Source organism: Liolophura sinensis, chromosome 9, assembly GCF_032854445.1.
Source record: "Liolophura sinensis isolate JHLJ2023 chromosome 9, CUHK_Ljap_v2, whole genome shotgun sequence".
NCBI lineage: Eukaryota > Metazoa > Mollusca > Polyplacophora > Chitonida > Chitonidae > Liolophura > Liolophura sinensis.
Window position 1 is genome coordinate 2,565,892 of NC_088303.1, and position 22,953 is coordinate 2,588,844.

General features: G+C 41.0%; 1 protein-coding gene across 1 annotated transcript in view; it reads right to left on the reverse strand.

Annotated features, from left to right (window-relative positions):
• The window catches only part of LOC135475944 (guanine nucleotide-binding protein G(s) subunit alpha), a 69,438-nt gene that overhangs the window by 14,019 nt on the left and 32,466 nt on the right, over positions 1-22,953 (reverse strand). The window contains exons 5-6 of the mRNA XM_064755915.1: positions 14,591-14,688; positions 1,873-1,927 (exon numbers count right to left, since the gene is read on the reverse strand). Of these exons, the coding sequence (XP_064611985.1) occupies positions 1,873-1,927; positions 14,591-14,688 (153 nt within the window). The remainder of the gene's footprint in view (positions 1-1,872; positions 1,928-14,590; positions 14,689-22,953) is intronic.

The window sequence follows — 22,953 nt, forward strand, 5'->3', positions numbered from 1 at the left end:
ATCTTAGACTCGATCTTTGACTTGATCTTAGACTTAAGTCAAAAATTCAAATCACTTTAAAATTGTTATTTCTTATGTAACAATGTCTAAATATTTCTTTGACCAAACAAATTCCGGTAAGCTATTGTAAAAACAAATTTCAGCTAAAATAAGATAAAGAAAAATACCAAGTTCAATGATAGAAATTTTGACTTTAGTCAAGAAGATCGCTTCTTGATCCTGGGGCCAGGTTTCCAGTCAAATGACAAGCTTAATCTGTGTAGGAGGCAAGTCACGAACAAATGTCAGGCAAGTCACAAACAAAAGTCAAGTAAGTCACGAAGCAAATGCCTGGAAAGTCACGAAGCAAACGTCGGGCAAGTCACGAACAAACGTTGGGCAAGTCATGAACAAACGTTGGGCAAGTCACAATCAAACGTTGGGCAAGTCACCATCAAAAGTCGGGCAAGTCACGAAGCAAACGTCTGGCAAGTCACAAGCTTATTGTGTGTAAGAGGCAAATCACGAAGCAACCGTCAGGCAAGTCACAAAGCAAACGTTGGGCAAGTCACGAAGCAAATGTCTGGAAAGTCACGAAGCAAACGTCGGGCAAGTCACGAACAAACGTTGGGCAAGTCATGAACAAACGTTGGGCAAGTCACAATCAAATGTTGGGCAAGTCACAATCAAAAGTCAGGCAAGTCATGAAGCAAACGTCTGGCAAGTCACAAGCTTATTGTGTGTAGGTGGCAAGTCACGAAGCAACCGTCAGGCAAGTCACAAAGCAAACGTTGGGCAAGTCACGAAAGCAAACGTCAGGCAAGTCACGAAAGCAAACGTCAGGCAAAACAGCCCAAACACAACAGTACGAGCAATGTTGATCAGGTTTCCATTCAAATCGCAAGCTTAATGTGTGTAGGCGGTAAGTCATGAACAAACGTCCGGCAAGTAATGAAGCAAACGTCAGGCAAGTCATGAACAAATGCTGAGCAAGTCATGAACAAACGTCAGGCAAGTCCTGAATCAAACGATTGCATTAAACAAATGTCAGGCAAGTCATGAACAAATGCCGAGCAAGTCATGAACAAACGTCAGGCAAGTCCCAAAGCAAATGTCAGGCAAGTCATGAACAAAGGTCAGGTAAAACAGCCGAAACACAACAGTACGAGCAATGTTGATCAGGTTTCCATTCAAATCGCAAGCTTAATGTGTGTAGGCGGTAAGTCATGAACAAACGTCCGGCAAGTAACGAAGCAAACGTCAGGCAAGTCACGAACAAATGCTGAGCAAGTCATGAACAAACGTCAGGCAAGTCCTGAATCAAACGATTGCATTAAACAAATGTCAGGCAAGTCATGAACAAATGCCAAGCAAGACATGAACAAACTTCAGGCAAGTCCCAAAGCAAATGTCAGGCAAGTCATGAACAAAGGTCAGGTAAAACAGCCGAAACACAACAGTACGAGCAATGTTGATCAGGTTCCATTCAAATCACAAGCTTAATGTGTGTAGGAGGCAAGTCACCAACAAACGTCAGGCAAAACAACCTAAACACAACACTACCATCAATGTTAATCACTTATCGCCACAAGGTTCAGCGAACAGCTGTGCCAAAGGGACCTTGACAATCTTGAAATGGGACAGTGAGTAAATCTCAAAATATATCATAACTTAACTCTTAGTTCTTATTCTACTAGTAGGGTGATACTGTTGTTAGCAAAATTTTGATCATCATGATAACAGATTCACAAATATTTCCCTTGTGGCAGACTGACCATCGTGTACATATGGTACAGCCTCATTAGATTAGCAGACAAGACATTACATCCAATTAAAATACAAGGTCAACAAATCAACCAGTCATACTAAGTTTTCTCAGAATCAATATCTTACCTGTTCAGTGGGAGTGTATTCTGGTTGTTTCACTAAATGCACTCTGTCCAAAAAGCTGGAAACAAAAAAAAAAAGAGAAATATACAATATGTTTACAGAACAGTAATATTGTGGAGCAGCAATATTACAGATAAATGCATTACAACAAAAATAAATCTCATGAGCGGTAATTTGTGGTCCAATAACTGCCCTGATTTAAAGAGCATCTAACTTCTCCCCCCACCTAAAACTTTCATTGTTTCACGTTCAAGAGGTTTTTGTCAATTAACATCCATAATATGTACCCAGAACTAAAAAACTAATGGAAGACATGCGATATGACTTCTGGTCCATACTTGTACAGGTATAACTATACCCTCATCCTTACAACTTGATAAGCCAAGACTGAAGTTCATGCCAAACTTAAATTTTCATACACTTTTAAATTGGTCAAATCTGGAGCTTGGTGTCCTAGGATGCATAAAGGTCTAAAACAACCCTGGATATGATCAGGTCTGACTGGTTTTCGCAAGGAACTGTTACAGATGACGACTTCAGATGCCTCTCTGCAATATGGTCGATTTCCCCATATGATTAAGTGCAGATGAACCCACGGCCATCATCTAGAGATGTATTTGTCTTGGCCAAGTCTTAGCACATCGTCCAATCAATGTTACTCAGGGTCTACAAAAACACTAGGGGATTGCTCTGGCACTGTATCAAATCTCACTGGTTGATGGTAAGCTTTGTCAGGTCTTTTACATCAGAAATGGCTACAAGGTGAACTAGATAAGCAACAATAATGGTCATCTCTTGGTCTAGCCATCTCATCAGCCAACAATCAAACCACTTATTGCCACCATGTCCTGAAATCACAAGAAACAGGCAGGTTTGGGGGGTAGGGGATGTCTTGAGGACTTTTGTTTGACACTTGAGCTTGCACTGTGTATGTTCAAGTGATGAAAAGACAGGAAGTTTACACAACTAAACTAAGTGTATCAATGAATTTAGTAACATTTATTTGTAGGTGCACCTCCAAAGGAAGTGGTTCTATGTAAAAAAAATATGTAATAGTGTTTTTACTTAATGACCTGGGCTGAAAACCTCAAAACATGTTCATCCGCTCACAAGCCAATCAACATCATCCATCTCAGTCCTTATTTGGCATGATTAGTCATGTGAACAAAGAGAAAAATTGTTCTTGCCCGGAACAGCCATTTTGTTTGGTTGGACATGACATTTATATGGTCACTGATTGGTTCAGTGATATGCCGAGCAACTGCCTTTATGACAAGCTTCTATCCTGTAAACGAGGAACTGCCTTTATGACAAGCTTCTATCCTGTAAACGAGGAACTGCCTTTATGACAAGCTTCTATCCTGTAAACCAGTAACTGCCTTTATGACAAGCTTCTATTCTCTAAGCAAGGAACTGCCTTTATGACAAGCTTCTATTCTGTAAACAAGGAACTGCCTATATGACAAGCTTCTATCCTGTAAACAAGGAACTGCCCTTATGACAAGCTTCTATCCTGTAAACGAGGAACTGCCTATATGACAAGCTTCTATCTTGTAAACAAGGAACTGCCCTTATGACAAGCTTCTATCCTGTAAACAAGGAACAGCTTTTATGACAAGCTTCTATCCTGTAAACAAGGAACTGCCCTTATGACAAGCTTCTATCCTGTAAACGAGGAACTGCCTATATGACAAGCTTCTATCCTGTAAACAAGGAACTGCCCTTATGACAAGCTTCTATCCTGTAAACGAGGAACTGCCCTTATGACAAGCTTCTATCCTGTAAACAAGGAACTGCCTATATGACAAGCTTCTATCCTGTAAACAAGGAACTGCCCTTATGACAAGCTTCTATCCTGTAAACGAGGAACTACCTATATGACAAGCTTCTATCCTGTAAACAAAGAACTGCCCTTATGACAAGCTTCTATCCTGTAAACGAGGAACTGCCTATATGACAAGCTTCTATCCTGTAAACAAAGAACTGCCCTTATGACAAGCTTCTATCCTGTAAACAAGGAACTGCCTATATGACAAGCTTCTATCCTGTAAACAAGGAACTGCCTTTATGACAAACTTCTATCCTGTAAACGAGGAACTGCCTATATGACAAGCTTCTATCCTGTAAACAAGGAACTGCCTATATGACAAGCTTCTATCTAGGTAGAGTGCAGCTTGAACTGAACTGCACCAAATGTTTGAAGCCCAGTAGGCAGTGACAATATACCCTGTTTTGGGGTACTGCAGACAAGGGTTTTTCTCAAAATTTTCAGTTGCAACAAAATGCATGTTTCTGTCCCTGTGCACCAGGCTACACACTCTCATTTGATTAATGAAGCTTCAAGCTATAAGTATATAACATATACATATTCATATATATATCTATGTATGCTTGGTGTTTTATGTGGTACTTATCAATTTCTCACTCATATGACAATGACGAGTCAACACATGTATGTACATATACTGTGTTTTCAGGTGACAGGGTAGGTCTGTGCTGCCACCCCTGGACTATCGTGCCGGAAACACCAGACATAACAGCTCACCCAGCCACCTGACACTGCGCCAATCAGTCCTGTTTCCTTGCTCTAATCTCTCAATGCTGTGCACCAAGCGAGGTAGCCACAAATATGACTTTTACATGACCTGACTTCCAGGTGGACGCTCTAACCATTGGGCTACCAATTTGGTTTATTTACTTTAATGTACAACTAGTAAAATATTTGGGCCAATCCATCCAGTGCTCCAGCAAATAACTATAGTGGGCAAATGACGGGCGTAAATCTCCCTGTCATTTCCTTTACACTATTTTCATGCGTACATGGCCATGGATAGTTGATCTGGTCAACCATTTAGGCTATTATAGAAGAACCTTGTGCTACAAAGCACTACTAGCTATTACAGGTAACCTAAGGGTCAATTACTGGTGATGTTCAGCGACTGCACGTCCCCAAATTACAGACAGAAAAAGAGTTTTGTTTATTTATTTATTTGATTGGTGTTTTATGCCGTACTTATACTTATTCACTTATATAAAGGCAGCCAGCATTATGGCAGGGCCCGGAGGAAACCCATGACCATCCGCAGGTTGCTGCCAGACCTTCCTACAAAAGTGTTTTGGGAGACAGCCAAATTATCATACGTGTTATTAAAATGAATGGTGACTGACAGTGAAGATACAGGATTGTATTGATCTATTTCATATCACTGATGTTCAATATTGTACTTGTCGTCTAGACAACAAGGGGTGGTAGCGCACTCAGAAAAGTCAGTCTTCGGCCATGTTTCTAAATAACGCGACCTGAGTAAGCTGAAACCCTGGATAAAACTGAACATTTGATTGCTCACTCAAAATCAGATACATGTCAGTAGACATCTGCAAGACTCAACTTTATGTAGCTGACGTCTAAAATAAGGGCACAATTTTTTCGCCATCGGGAATGTCTCTTTAAAGCTAGAACAAAATACATGTACTTGTTTTTGATGCAGTAGACATATACTAGTAAACTGTTAGAGCATTTATTCCAGGTCAAACTGACATTTAATCAAGCTTATCTGGAAAGTGCAAACCATCATGACAATAATAAAGAGTGTTGGTATAATATGTGTTCAAATGTTGTGTTCAAAACTAATGTGCAAGTAGTCTGATTTGTTGATATCCGTTACGGCTCAAGATCTGGTTCAATGATCAAGGCTAAGCTACTTTGTCATTGTTTCAGATAGAACTGATTTTACCTATTCTGGGAAAACCGTGAACACATCACCTAATTTCCTAGAAATACTTCAGCTACATGAGATTCCAGGTCTGATTTCTAAGAAGTGCCATACTACACAAGTAGTTCTTCACATGTTGTGAAATATGCATCACTTAAGTTTACATGATTCATGTGGCTGCTGAAGTGGCAGAAAAACAACAAGTGGCTGATGGATTTGAAATGGGAAATTCCAGTGGTTATAATTTGTTCACTTGATTGGGTTTATTGGCATACTCAAGAATTTTTCATTACAAAAAATGTAAGATGATGCATATTAATTAAGGGTAAGGAAATGTTAGGATATGAACACTGGTGCAATCTCAGGTGACATTTACTTGACTGCTCAAACCATTTCCCTCAACAACTTCTGTCAAAGTCGTGAAAAACTAGGCGGGGGAAAAACTAGGTGAAGCCTGTTGAAATCACCGTCTGTTGATGCATGTAGTGGAAGGTACAAGTACTGGAAGAGAAGCCACAAACACAGCGAGAGTTGTACTGAAAATTGCACCTTCATAAGTCAAGACTTTATGATCTGCCATGAGACATACGCCTTATACCACTGAGCCTGAGATGATCTGCCATGAGACATACGCCTTATACCATTGAGCCTGAGATGATCTGCCATGAGACATATGCCTTATTACCACTGAGCCTGAAATGATCTGCCATGAGACATACGCCTTATACCATTGAGCCTGAGATGATCTGCCATGAGACATATGCCTTATTACCACTGAGCCTGAGATGATCTGCCATGAGACATACGCCTTATACCATTGGGCCTGAGATGATCTGCCGTGAGACATATGCCTTATTACCACTGAGCCTGAGATGATCTGCCATGAGACATACGCCTTATACCATTGAGCCTGAGATGATCTGCCGTGAGACATATGCCTTATACCGCTGAACCTGAGATGATCTGCCATGAGACATATGCCTTATTACTACTGAGCCTGAGATGATCTGCCGTGAGACATGTCTTATACCACTGTGCCTGAGATGATCTGCCGTGAGACATATGCCTTATACCACTGAGCCTGAGATGATCTGCCATGAGACATATGCCTTATACAATTGAGCCTGAGATGATCTGCCGTGAGACATATGCCTTATTACCACTGAGCCTGAGATGATCTGCCATGAGACATACGCCTTATACCATTGGGCCTGAGATGATCTGCCGTGAGACATATGCCTTATACTGCTGAACCTGAGATGATCTGCCATGAGACATATGCCTTATTACCACTGAGCCTGAGATGATCTGAAGTGAGACATGTCTTATACCACTGTGCCTGAGATGATCTGCCGTGAGACATACGCCTTATACCACTGAGCCTGAGATGATCTGCCATGAGACATATGCCTTATACCATTGAGCCTGAGATGATCTGCCGTGAGACATATGCCTTATTACCACTGAGCCTGAGATGATCTGCCGTGAGACATATGCCTTATACCACTGAGCCTGAGATGATCTGCCGTGAGACATATGCCTTATACCATTGAGCCTGAGATGATCTGCCGTGAGACATGTCTTATACCGCTGAGTTTGAGATGATCTGCCGTGAGACATGTCTTATACCGCTGAGTCTGAGATGATCTGAAGTGAGCCGTATGCCTTATACCGCTGAACCTGAGATGATCTGCTGTGAGGCATACGCCTTATTACCACTGAGCCTGAGATGATCTGCCATGAGACATATGTCTTATATCACTGAGCCTGAGATGATCTGCCATGAGACATATGTCTTATACCACTGAGCCTGAGACGATCTGCCGTGAGACATATGCCTTATACCGCTGAGCCTGAGATGATCTGCCGTGAGACATACGCCTTATACCACTGAGCCTGAGATGATCTGGCGAGAGACATACGCCTTATACCGCTGAGCCTGAAATGATCTGCCGTGAGACATATGCCTTATACCACTGAGCCTGAGATGATCTGGCGAGAGACATATGCCTTATACCACTGAGCCTGAGATGATCTGGCATGAGACATACGCCTTATTACCACTGAGCCTGAGATGATCTGCCATGAGACATATGTCTTATATCACTGAGCCTGAGATGATCTGCCATGAGACCTATGTCTTATACCACTGAGCCTGAGACGATCTGCCGTGAGACATATGCCTTATACCGCTGAGCCTGAGATGATCTGCCGTGAGACATACGCCTTATACCACTGAGCCTGAGATGATCTGCTGAGAGACATATGTCTTACGCCACTGAGCCTGAGATGATCTGCCGTGAGACATGCCTTATACCACTGAGCCTGAGATGATCTGCCGTGAGACATATGCCTTATACCACTGAGCAAAAAACTGTGTCAAAATCTGGGAAATCAAATACAGCTGGCAAGTAGATGGAACCATCAACCCCCAAAAGGGGCATATAATTATCTTCAATTAAAATGGGACGTAATTTGCCTTAGTAATTTTGTCTGGAATTCTGGAGATTATTTCTCAACATTCACATGGTATTGTGTCGAATTGTAGATAAACCCAAGCCTGGTAAATAGGGTGGCACACCAACACTTGTTTTAACACATGGGGTAACAGCAATATCACTATTTCCTTTAAGTTTAGAGATAATCATTAGTAATCAGTAAGTAAGTGTTTGGGGTTTAACGTCATACTTAAAAATTTTTCAGTCATATGAGGACAAAGGAGTCCTAAGTTCCTGTAATGTGCTTCCTGGTTGCAGAATCCACTAGCACATCTCCCATTAATGTATGTGGTGTTTGGATGGAAGTTTCCAGATCTGCAGACTTCCTCACAGCTTGCTTGTGCATATACTTACCATCTAGCTATACATGTACTGACACACTGGCCGCTGACTGCTGCATGATTACTAGTGCCATGTGATCAATGCCAGCCAATCACTAGCTCACACACATACTGTGCAGAAGATCATCCGCGTGGATTTCATGCCACCAACCACAGATCCAGAGCCTTAACACTTACACCTATCTACCATTATGCGTTCACAGTTATCTATCACACAGTAAAGAGTTCATCCTTGTAATCAGTTATGACCAATACTCTTTTTTAAAGGTAACTCAGCCCCAACACTGACCTTTGACCCATTCTTAAATGGTTTTTAGCATTGAGTTGGAACTTCAGAATTACCATTTTATAATTAGCATATCTCAAGGTATTTTTTGGTAAAAAAATTTCCTCGCATGGAACATGACCAATGAAAGTCCGAATCAGCGTTAAAAAGGCCGTTCTTAAGTGGCTTAGTGTATGGGCTTGGAGCTCAAGAATTGACTGTCAGTGATCAGCTTGTCTTGAGGGATGTATAAAATAAGTTTCATCTTCATACTCAGTTGTGATCAATACCCTTGTTTTAAGGTACTTCACCTCAAGTATTGACCTTTGACCCATTCTTAAACGGTTTTCAGCATCAAGTTGGAACTTAAAGGACACTTGATAAGAAACTATAAAATAAAGATCACGATTCTATATCAAATGAAGAAAATTACGCCCCGGAATTTTTGTTTAAAAAATTTCTTTTGGGGGGTATTTTTTATACCTGTTAAATACCCCTCTATATCATGCATATTTTCCATCAACGGACAGACTTTTTCAAAAATTACATCACTGCTGATCTTTCTTAGAACTCGTTGAACACCCGAAGTGCCCCGAGCCCAGTGAATCGTGTCGCTACAGTGTGGGCAATGTGACAATGTACACAGATGCAGGGACAGGTACTTAAATTCCGGAATGACCACTGGAACCTTAAGAAAACTGTACTCTGAAGGCATTTTTAGCCCCCAAAGTGAAATCTGAAAAATTTGTTTGTATTGTGATATGTTATTACACATGATAATCTGCACATTAAGAAATAAAACAAAAGCGTTTCATGTATCCTTTAAGAATTACCATTCTTAAGTGTTAATTAGGCCGTTCTTAAGTGGCTTAGTGAATGGGAACTTAACAACTGGCTTTTAGTGATCAGGACTGATAAAATTCATCCTTGTACGCAATTGTGACTGATAAAATTAGTTCTGGGGTACTTTCCACCTATCCCTAGAGAGTTGTGCATGGGTGTCGTACTTTAGAATCACCATTTTGGTGTCTTCACACACGGTTCTGTATGTTCAATGTATCAAACCTTTCATACAGGACCTGACCGATAAATCTCTGCTAGCTCTCCGACTACTATACTGGATGCTCAGCCGCTGTTAATTTAAGGAAGACACCCAGCTGCTGGTCATGGGAAAAAGAGAATCAGCTGCAGGCCATGGAAGAAAGAGAATCAGCTGCAGGTCATGGGAAAAAGAGAATCATCTGCAGGCCATGGAAAAAAGAGAATCAGCTGCAGGCCATGGAAGAAAGAGAATCAGCTGCAGGTCATGGGAAAAAGAGAATCAGCTGCAGGCCATGGAAAAAAGAGAATCAGCTGCAGGCCCTGGAAAAAAGAGAATCAGCTGCAGGCCATGGAAAAAAAGAGAATCAGCTGCAGGCCATGGAAAAAAGAGAATCAGCTGCAGGCCATGGAAAAAAAGAGAACCAGCTGCAGGCCCTGGAAAAAAGAGAATCAGCTGCAGGCCATGGAAAAAAAGAGAACCAGCTGCAGGCCATGGAAAAAAAGAGAATCAGCTGCAAGCTATGGAAGAAAGAGAATCAGCTGCAGGCCATGGAAGAAAGAGAATCAGCTGCAGGTCATGGGAAAAAAGACATGCATGGACATGGAAGGAGAGGGTCTGCTGCTGGCCTTGGAAGGAAACACTCAGCTGGTGTCAATGGAAGGAGACTTTCAGCTGCTGGCCATGGAAGGCTAGGCTCAGCTGCTGGTAACTACAGGAGAGCCTGAGTTGCTGGCCATGGAAGGATACACTCAGCTGCCGGTCATGGGAGGAGACAGCTCAGCTGCTGGCCATGCAAGGAGACAGTTCATTGCTGGCTAGGGAAGGAGACACTCAGCTCTTGGCCATGAAAAGAGACAGTAGACTGCTGGCTATGGACAGAGACAGTAGGCTGCTGGCCAAGGATGGGGACACTCAGCTCTTGGCGTTGGAAAGAGCTGTTCCTGCTGACTGATGTAAGTTATTACATCAATTTGACATTATCACACTACATTCTAGCTCAGCTTTCAAACCAACCCTTGCATCTGACATATGTATGTTAGGAGAAGTCTTCATTTCACAGACAAATGACTATGTAGGGTAAGAACTGTGGCAAATATGTTATGTAGTACATGAGAGATAAAGAACCATGTGACAGGCACTTCACCAGGAGCAATGCATGCAAAAGCATGCCAGGGTAATATTCATAGAACCAGCCCCCATGACATCACCCTCCGAACTTAGTGTGCGCTGTTCCATCAACAATGAACGTCATCCCGTCACAAAAGTCAGAAAAAGCTCATTGGTAGTATTTACTGAATAGTGCCTGCAATAGTATTATTAATTTATCATATCAGTTATCTTCTGAAAAAAGAAAAAAATTAAAAATCGTGAAAAACCCAAAATATTGATCTTTAAAATGTGCATCACACTACTAAGTAGTAATCTGAACTGAGGTTTGTCACCAAGCCAAGAAAGACGAAACCTTACTTCAGTGACATTACATGTCTTACTATTGGCACAAACCCCAGTGCTCATGGAACAAGTCCATGCCTGATAGCAGTAGTAGATGTATCTATGTACTGGAAGACAACACTCTCGATCAGAGGCGTAAGGCTTGTGTCAGGTCAACCCCAGCATGCTAGTTGATCAAAAATCAGCTGAGCAACTTCAAAGGAACAGATACAAAGGAACAACACTGGCGAGGGAGTGATATGAAATGGTTTGGGGGGATTGTGGGGATGAGACAAGCAAAAATTAGTCAGTTTAATAAAATGCTAATTCACACTTGTACTGAATCAATACCTTATATATTTAGCAGGGTGAAAGACCCATGGTCAACGAATTTTATCCACATGCTTAACATAAGCCTTGTTCCAAACCAGAGGTAGAGGAAAAAAGAAAAAAGAAAAAAGAAATACTGCAGCCTATTTTAAATCAGCCAACATCACTCTGCCCCTTCTCCATATTACAGTGGGCTGTGCGCGAAAAGCTATGCAATCATGCACATCTTTCTCCAGCACTGTTCAACTATAAATAATGATTTGTTACTATAAATAGATCCAGCCATGCAACTAGTCTGTTTGTAATGTGCATGTGATGGATTTCCTGGGCCCTGGTTATACTGAAACCTGAGGCTCTAGAAGGTGGGGGTAGAGGGGTCGACAGCCGTGAAACATCTGCCTAGCCAGTGTTAATAAGCATCCTGAGCATCCGGGTTGCAAAGAGTATAACAAGAGCACACGCACACTGAATAGTGCTATAACACCTTGCACTTCCTTATCTTTGTGGACTGAATGAGGGTTTAGCCTCAGAACCAGGATCAGGAGCTGTCATAGTTACACAGTTGTCCTGTCCCTGGACACTATTCTTCCCTTCACCAGGGACAGCCAAGTGTAATACACTAGATCAGGAGGCCATAGCAACAAGCATACAACACTGACAGGGACAGGGGTTGGAGAGAGTGCAGTACTACACAGCCACAATACATTCCCAGTGTGAGCTGCAGAGGGCTAAGCAAGGCTAGACTAGGCCAGGCCTCCATCTGTTATAGCACAGTACATGCATGTACATCCATGCATTGAGATTCAGGGGTTTTAGCTAAGGGTTAATGACTTCTCAGATGGGCTATGGACAGGGGACAAGAATGTACCCAGGGGGTGGAAACCAGTCAAGGCAAGATCATTGGTCTGGGAATACAATGGGAATATACTGTAAGGATGTTGCAAGAATATGCACAGAGGTCAATACATCTACTTCAGTCACACCACCCCCCATCCCCCCACGAAGAGGAGCAGCCAAATGGGCGCCTCAAAGTGCACTTTCCACAGGTTTTCTTTCTTAAGCCGAATTCCTTCTGAAAATTCATAACACTGAGCTGTATCACCTGTTTGCTATAACAAATTCATTTGACTCGAGCTGGCTGGTCAGGACAGGTTCATCTGAACCGGTGATGCTTGAGTCAAGGGAGTGGAAACAGTGAAGTAATAATCAGTCCACACTGCTGGCAGACGGATATCCAAGTGGTCCCCATGTCAATACACACTTGCTCCATGTACATGTACAACAAAACCAAATCAATAATTTTCTGTTCTCCCCCAAAAGTAGGTCAGTAGACTATGCTAAAATTAGCCCAGAAGCTGGGAGGATTCTGACATAATGAAGGGAGGGAGAGCCAGGCCCAGGCAACTGCTGGCTGAGCTGGTAGCTGCTAGAACTGGACATGTCTTCTGGCTTCTTCAACCGAACAGTCTCACATCCTGACCATTGTCTATACTAGCCATGTCATTCCTGAACCCACCAAGGGATAAGTTAAGAGACCAAACTCCTACCATCAAAATTCTCATCATCCCAGGGCCTCAGACTCCTGGCCACATCCTTGACGGAGTTGTGGCAGACTTTGGGCCAAGGCTCCCATTCATGGTCTCAAGGCCTGCGGCCTCTTGTCACCGATTCCAGGAAAAGATCATAGCCTAATTAGGAGTTCAATGCCATTTATAGAAGCACCAGAGCCAAATCAACAAGGCCGGTTTTAATTCCTGGAAGAGAAAATTTGATTTCTCTTCGGCTTGACAAAGGTCGCTGAGCACAAATAACACTGCTAGTAGAAAAATGGCCATAGCCAGAACTGAACTCATACATGATAGGACCACAAAATAGTAACACAGAATAATACCAATTCTCAGTTTTTTCTGTTTTGTGACATCATTGCTTATAGTGATTTCTGTGTTCACACCAAGATGTGTTAACAAGGTATGCATATCAGATAAACAGCATAAATCTTTATCTGTAAATATTTAATCTTTAAAGTCCTTATCTGTACCAGGAAACAATTTTTCTATACGATCAAGGCCAATCAAGCTTTTTAATTTGAGAGCCCTCTTAGTACTCAAATTTGCCTAAAATATTTTCTGATAATAAAGGAATACAGAATCATCACTGATTGGTTGACAGTGGAGACAGGGATGACTGGGTTAAACCCTGCAGCCTTGGTCACACTTGGATAAATGTACCATACCTAAAATTAAGCTTAGAAAAGACACAGCCTGGACTTGCCTATATCTCACAACATCCAATCAGAATTGATTCTCTATCCCTTTTAGAAACCTTTACGCCTTATATACCAATTGACAGTGTCAAAATTACTTTGCACAGTCAGTGTCAATGAATATGACGAATTATTATGAATAAGCTGACTTTATCAGGCAATATGGGGAATATATATTTGGGTTTTCTTTTGGGAGGGGTGGTGGGTGGGGGGAAGATTCAGCAACCTGAAAAGGTTATCAAAATGTCTAATTTTACCAGCTCCGAAAATATGAACAATGATACATGTACTTGTACATTGGCCTACCAACATGTTAACAAGACAGCAAAGTTCCACATGTACAGTACTTCTCACACAGGCCACTAGCTTTGTGATACATACTACTAATGTCACCATCCATTATCATTATGCAGTAATCTCACTATCTGCAATCCACAAACTAGACAGAACACACGGGAGTTTTCATTGGTTAAAAAGTAAGGTGTGACCTATTAATATTCATGCTGTATAATGAACATGGACGTCGTGAAGCAAGTTTACAGATGGCAAAAATCACCCCTTAGTACACATGTAAAAGAAATAGAATCTGCAAGGCATTTTTCATGAAACATAGCGAAATATTCTTGAGTACAGTGTAAAACTCCAATCAAATAAATAAACAAATGATATGCACAGGTTTGCTGAAACAAGCTCATGGATTTAAGGCAAACATTTACAAAAATAAAACTTTTTCATTTTCAGTTTCCATTTATTAAATCACAAGTGTCAGAGTTGTCTTACTGGCAAAATACTAAATGGTCAAAGTGAAAAGTGTAGAGTAGGAGAAAGGTAGACTTACTACTGTGCACAGTCAATGAGCTGATATTCATTGGATCTCTCATGACAGGACTGGACCCCTTGATCTCTCCACAGAATCTCCGTGTGCTCGTAGAACTCCTGCAAACACACGCAAAAACAAAAGTGGAAGTCAGACCATCATGACAAAGTGCATGTGCATCTCTCCCTCATTACAAATGATGTTTTTGAGAGACAAGATCAAGAAGATGAGTTGCATTAAATTGTACATGCTTGACAGGCTAAAAGTTACACACCAGCAACAAGTGACTGACACTGTGAAGTCAACCTGTCACTTTCATGATTCTCCTTTGATAAGTGCTTGAGATACTTGTGTGATCATATCATCAAGTTACAGAAAATCTACCTGTACACAGAGCTATACACAGAGCTGACCCACGGATCCTTTAGGACACCTTTGGAAATCAATCTGACAGACCAAAAACATGAACTAACCACAAGGCCATGTGACCTGTGAGTTTTATCCTTCTCCTCTGGATGGTTTCAAGATAAATGTACAGGAAACACACAAAAAAGAAACTGACCTATAATTGCTATATGCCTTCTCCCTTTTCAGGAAGGGGTAATAAAAAGAAGGTGTAATAAGATATTTTCAAAGAATTTACATCCCATATTAAAAACGCAAAATTTGTGTTGATATGAGGGGCCACAAAATGAATATAAATAAACATTAGTCCTCAAAATCAAAAGACAAAACTATTAAGCAGTTACTGCATGGAACAATGATAACTCCGAATGAAAAAGAATCGCTAAATATGCCAAACTTATGCACAGATTATACATGCAAAGCATAAACACAGATATCAGGCTGGTTTTCATGAAGCAAACATGCATCAATCAAAATACAAAAAAATTGTTAAACATGCAAAATAGGCAGAGACGAGGCTGTTTACAAAATAGGCAGGGAGGAAGCTATTTTACAAACTCTTCTAAGGTTACCCAAAATGAACAGGCAAACAAAATTATATAAAAATTAAGTCATCACCAGAAAGTGGCAACTGAAGAGAATCAGGGAATCCAATACATATGCAAAACTTACACATGAATCCAACTTGTTTAGTGAGTGAGTGCTTGGGGTTTAACATTGTACTTAACAATTTTTCAGTCATATGACGATGAAGGAATCCTTAGAGTGGATGTAATGTGCCTCCTTGTTGCAGGGCGGGCGTCCACCGCTCTTTTATCTAGTGCTGCTTCAGTGAGACGCCTCACCGAAGGCAAGCAAGCCGCCCTGCCTGAGCCATTATACCGATACGGGTCAACCAGTCGTTGCACTATCCCCTTCATGATGAACGCCAAGCGAGCAAGTTACAACTTCCTCTTAAAGGTCTTAGGTGTGACTTGACCCAGAATTGAACCTCTGCTCCTGAAGCGGACGCTCTACCAACTGTGCTATTGAGGCTGGTACCTCCCAACTTGTTTATGAACTTACTATAGAAGGCTCACATACTCAATGTAACTTGTAAGAATCAGGAGTCTCCTCTAGCTAGTTTTTAAGATATGGCCCAATCAACGTCACAGAAAAATAACCACTTCATGTATGATAATTAAACTATCTCTAATATGTTGACAGCAAGTTCTGTCCACATAAAACCTAATATGTTGACAGCAAGTTCTGTCCACATAGAATCTAATATATTAACAGTAAGTTCTGTCCACATAGAATCTAATCTTGTTGACAGTAAGTTCTGTCCACATAGAATCTAATCTGTTGACAGTAAGTTCTGTCCACATAAAACCTAATATGTTGACAGTAAGTTCTGTCCACATAGAATCTAATCTGTTGACAGTAAGTTCTGTCCACATAGAATCTAATTTGTTGACAGTAAGTTCTGTCCACATAGAATCTAATATATTGACAGTAAGTTCTGTCCACACAGAATCTAATATGTTGACAGTAAGTTCTGTCCACATAGAATCTAATATGTTAACAGTAAGTTCTGTCCACATAGAATCTAATATGCTAACAGTAAGTTCTGTCCACATAGAATCAAATATGTTGACAGTAAGTTCTGTCCACATAAAACAGTTTTACATCTTGTGTTATCCCTAAAAAAAAAAAAAACTAACCAAAAAACAAACCACCATCACATAAGGGAAACTACTATCAAACCTCAAACTGGCTATGACAAGAAATCTCGCATAACTCAAACTGTATGGTACATGCAGTGATGTTGCTAAGAACGTGTCCTGCGTCCTTCACACAATAAAATCCTCAAGGACGCAATCAACTTACTGTTGATGGGTCCAGTAGACACACCAAATTTTTTCCCTTCTGTAAAGCTACATGGGAACAAAAAATTTGCACTAACCTAATCCAAAAATCTATAATCCATTAACCTGCAGTTGATATCTAGATACACTTGTATCTGTGCATGGCTATTATTTGATGTTGTTGTAGCTAGTAACTATCAGAACACTGGTGTAGCTAATAACTATCAGAACACTGGTGTGGCTAGTAACTATCAGAACATTGGTGTGGCTAGTAACTATCAGAACACTGGTGTGGCCAGTAACTATCAGAACATTGGTGTGGCTAGTAACTATCAGAACACTGGTGTGGCTAGTAACTATCAGAACACTGGTGTAGCTAGTAACTAACAGAACACTGGTGTGGCCAGTAACTATCAGAACATTGGTGTGGCTAGTAACGATCAAAACACTGGTGTGGCTAGTAACTATCAAAACATTGTTGTGGCCAGTAACTATCAGAACACTGGTGTGGTTAGTAACTGTTAGACCACTGGTGTAGCTAGTAACTATCAGAACATTGGTGTAGCTAGTAACTATCAGAACATTGGCGTCTTGATTTTTTTACAGATACATGTATGTACATGTAAAAGGGCACATGTATGTGCTGCGGACCCGTTCAAATGGGCACATGTTATGCTGCAGACACATTCAAATGGGCACACGTATGTGCTGCGGACCCATTCAAATGGGCGCATGTAAGTGGTGCAGACACATTCAAATGGGCACACGTATGTGCTGCAGACCCATTCAAATGGGCGCATGTATGTGCTGCAAACCCATTCAAATGGGCACATGTATGTGCTGCGCTGCGGACTCACTCAATAGGAAACCTATCAACATCAGTGTATACATGTACATGACCCAACACACTACGACAGGGAAACACACTTCAATAACAGGACTCAAACCTGATTGTACATGTACATGCCAAAACCTGTGTACATCGGAAACAAGGCTATGACAAGCGCACTCACTTAAAATGTGAAGGACAAAGTGTCCTAAAGAAACAAATATACCAAAACCCAGTGCTAAATCCCAGCATTTATAGACAATTTATGGTAGGTGACAGACATGTATCAGTATGGATGACAATCCTTAGTGAGATACATCAGGGATGTGTGCATACATGTGACAATCCTTTGTGAGATACATCAGGTGATGTTTACACACATGTAACAATCCCTAGTGAGATGCATTAGGGATGTGTAAACACATGTAACAATCCCTTGTGAGATACATCAGGGATGTGTGCATAACGACCACAAGTGAGATACATCAGAGATGTGTACACACGTGATAATCCCTAGTGAGATACATCAGGGATGTGTGCATAACAACCACAAGTGAGATACATCATATATGTAACAATCCCTAGTGTGATACATCAGGGATGTGTACATAACAGCCACAAGTGAGATACATCAGAGATGTGTACATACATGTAACAATAACTAGTGAGATACATAAGGTGATGTGTACATATATGTAACAATCCCTGGTGAGATATATGAGGGATGTGTAAATAACAATCAGGATACACCAGGGATGTGTACATGTAGCAATCCCTCACAGTAATTTCATACAGATACACATGTATGGTTGTCCATGTAGAGGACCACCCCTCGTGGTACAAGAGCACTGTACAGATGCCAGACACGTACATGTCTACCCATAAAACAATCAGTTCATATCAGGAGTTTTTTTTACATAAGACAGACATCTATACATGAACAACACAAGCACCATATAGCATATGACAAACCTTGGTACTATTAAAGGTAGAATAGCTACATATATGTGTACTTGTTGTTACATGTTTAAATGAGCATGTAAGGCAAGTATAAAGCTACACAACACTTTAAAAGCAATGTTCAAGGATCATTATTTCTTTCCATAAAATAACGCACATGAATCAAATATACCATTAATGATTCTAAAGGCACCATCATGTACAAAAAAAAAATCACGTTTTTTGCTGGTGGTAGAAAATTCAACAATGTAGAATGGCCGACTGAGTCAACGGTATTTACAGGTAACATACATCTACCTGGTTTTGATTGATGACCCCAAAAATGGAATGCTGAATTTGTCATGCAATGCAAAGACTTCACCACCAGAAAAAAGAAAAGAAATCCTAGGACTTAAGTAACACAAGATCGTATTCTTTAGTGACATGTAACAAACAAGTTTTTAGTGGGATTGATGTGATGCCAATCACACAGGTCTGCCTATGTACTGCTCATTTGTATTTTTTTTTCTTCATATATAGCTTAACTTTATATATATGTAGGTCATATATATATCTATATGAAAAGGTGTGTCTTTCATGGTTATTTATGGGGTGATACGCCATATTAAAAGCTGAACTTAAAAATTTATACTTTTGTACTTTTCAAAGGCTGGTTTATTAATTGGTGATTTTAGACATAATATACTAGTGTGAGGACACTTACGGTTGGCAGCTGCTACATTTTGATTTAGGGAATCTGAACAGAAATTGAGATGATTTGCCAGGTCACATCTCGGGACTTGGATCTTGGGGATAGTAGAAACCACCTCATATTGTCAAGTATCTAATACTCTTTCTACTGGAATGTCGCTGCCCGTTCACTAATCTAGTATTTAGCTAAAATCCAAGATGCTAATTGTTTATTTATCCGAGAATTTTTAACTTATATAACAGACAATTTTATGGGTGGAGGAAACCACCGATCTTTGGCAACTTGATGATGAACTTTCCCAAATGTGACTCACATATATACACACACCATACTAGTGGAAGACTTGTGTTGTTCAATGAACGTTCGAATGTGTACACCACTCATTGTCACCAAGGCCCCAAGTTCGCAGTAAACTACAAAATCTCTGTCAAAGGCCAGGATTGAACCTGCACCTCACATGTCCTACTGAAAGACAAGTGCCTTAACCACACAGCCACAGCCTGCGTCCAAGATGTAATCTCACTGGTCATGAGGCAGAAAGTCTAAAATACAGCGTTCACTGTTACTGTTTCAGTAGTATTCTACCTCTATGATTCCAATCATCTTTGTTTTCCATAAGTTGTGCAAGAATAAGGTGCAATATGGAGCTTTCAAGATTGCAATAAGGAGCTTTCCAGATTGCAATATGGAGTATTCAAGAATGCAATATTAATGAGATATGTGTTACTTTAAAAGGCCTGTAGTTGATTCAATGCAAAACTAAGAAGAAATTGGGGAAGCAAATGACCAAAACTGATGTGTTGCAAAAGTCAAAATTTTATTGACATGCTGATCTCAATGGGTAAGCTATCAGGATCTTTTAATCACTCAGCTGGTATGAAGATCCTTTAAAGATACATGTACTTAGCAAGTCAAAGAGTTTGGTGTAATTTATGGTGCATGTGACCTGTGCAGTTTGGCTGAGATTCTGCCACCTGGGGATTATCATGAGAAAGCAGACAAGACACAACAGCCAGCCTCTGTGAACTGGGACTAAAACCTAGTACATGTATAAGGCTGGTTGTGCATTAACAGGTTATCATTCTGCGTATTCAATAAAACCATCACTGCGCTCTTTGTGTGAAGCAGTCAGAATGGAAGGTTCACTTCCATTGATTATTTTTCTCCTATCTATTGCCGAGATCCAGTCAGTCTAGCTATTGGTTCGCTAGTACAAGGCGAATGCCGGGTGGCTAGTGAATGTTCTGGTGGTTGCCAGTCAGGGGCCTGGTCTGGATGCGGCTGCTGTACTGAGCGGATAGGCAGCCGGCGTGAAGCTACACTGTGTCTCTCTCTGTATCTTTGTGCAGCAGTGTACAAGAGAGCTGACAGGCTGACAAGCTCAGGAGGTGATGCACCACACCACACCACATCACACCACATACATGTACTACACCCGCTTCTGGCCTTGCTCTGCTGCAGGCTGGTCCTCCCCACTATTCTTAGGTCAGCTGTTCTATAAATAGCCATGCTGGAGCACAGAATTAGCTCCAGCAGTACCTATCTAGCAGCTATAGCTAAACTGGTGCACTGTAATACATGGGAGGGTAATGTCCAAAGGGAAGTCTGGAGCTCCAGTCTGCCACCCAAATGACATGTACAGGGTTGGACAGTGCAGACTTCTCCATGGGTATACATGTAGACACAACCATGTGGTCTGTCAACATATGTATGGCACACATAGAGTACCTCCACATGCACACTCTCTGAATATATCACTGTATTTCACCTAAATTTTAGTATGTAAAAGTGCATTTTCAGAAGCACATGGAAACCTCAAAATGATACTTCTGACGCAAACAGTTGAGTGTTTCCTGTAAAGTTTGTGTATGACCCTACAAGGTGGATGATCCAATCATAATCAAGCAAGACTGAAAAATGCTAAACTTTATGTATTAGAAGTATGAGCCTGATCATTAAAATTGAGCACAGCATATCAGTAGAGCGCATGTTTTGAGTAGATTTACAACAGTAGGTTGTTAAGTCCTGAAATTGGCCAGCCCAAACAAAGTAGTTCTGTCTCCAAAATCAAATTAAAAAGCCTCATAAAATGCAATAAAAGCTGCTCAATGATATTTGAAAATGTTGACTCATAGGTATTTGTGTAATATTCCATTAATAAGGCAGATTGTATGTGTATGTTAAAAGATGTACGGAGATTTTTAAAAAAAAAGTACAGAATATAATGATCATATAGCTTGAAGATGTATATGTGAGAAGGTTCATGCTTGTGAGGAGGTTCATGCTTGTGAGAAGGTTCATGCTTGTGAGGAGGTTCATGCTTGTGAGGAGGTTCATGCTTGTGAGAAGGTTCATGCTTGTGAGGAGGTTCATGCTTGTGAGGAGGTTCATGCTTGTAACAGGTCACCTCCAGTTAGCAAGAACATCTGTTCTCAGCCACTGTGCAGCTCTTGATTCCATCCAGTGAAATTCATAAAAATTGATTTTTCCTTAAAACCACGCTATTTTTGCCAAATGTTGACAAGAATATGATGCACCAAACATTATTTGGCTTTATTTTTAGCCGTGACTGATTGGCCAATGCAATATTACATCCCTATCCATTTTTTTTTGATGGCTGCTCCATCAGAGACAAAAGCAGCTTTATGGGTTGTTCCACCACAGGCCTACGTGTACTTCGCAGCCCCCACACAACCTGAAGCATCCAATACAGCAGGATGTACCCAAACTCCTGTAAAACACACACACTGGCAACATGATTCTGACACCTGAAAGTCATTCAACAATGTAACAGATCAATGCTGACAAGCGCCACCAAAAGGTAATCCGGGGCACAGGTGCCAAGTCAGGTGATGCATTCTGGCTGCAGCCACATTACACCTTCCCACATAAAAAAAAAACATGAAAAAAATAACTTTAAATCAACAGAACCTTAATTCCTCTATTGTCTTGACCCCTAATTTTTGTGACATCATTAAACATAGCAATGGTTCACATGTATATCAGTTGATGCTATTACTAGTTATATATACAGTGTAGCCTCGCTATAAGACGCCTCGCTATAAGACGCCTCGATATTGCACAATCAGATATAACACAACCCAAATCTTGTCCCCCCCCCCCAAAAGCTGAGGTGTACTTTCATGTGAGAACAGCTAAAACTGCAAACGAGTGAGTGAGTGAGTGCTTGGGGTTTAACGTCGTATGTATGTAATGTGCCCCCTCGTCGCAGGACGGATTTCCACCGCTCTTTTATCTAGTGCTGTTTCACTGAGACGACTTACTGAAGGCAAGTAAGCCGCCCCGCCCGAGCCATCAAAGAAGATTTTTCACCAAGATATATACCTAAATAACGTGACATCATTTGCTTCATTTCCTACTGTTGGACCGGCCCCGATAGCAGAGTTGGTACAGCGTCTTCTTCAGGAACTGTAGATCCACAGTTAATCCTGGGTCGAGTCACGCCTAAGACCTAAGAAGTTGTAACTTCCTCCCCTGGAGTTCAGCATGAAGGGGATAGTGCAATGACTGCTTGACCTGTATCAGTATAATGGCTAGGGCGGGGCGCTTTACATGCACTCTAAGGATTCCTTCGTCATCATATGGCAAGGCTACACTGTATTTATAGTGGAGTATTATTTGGTTATATGCA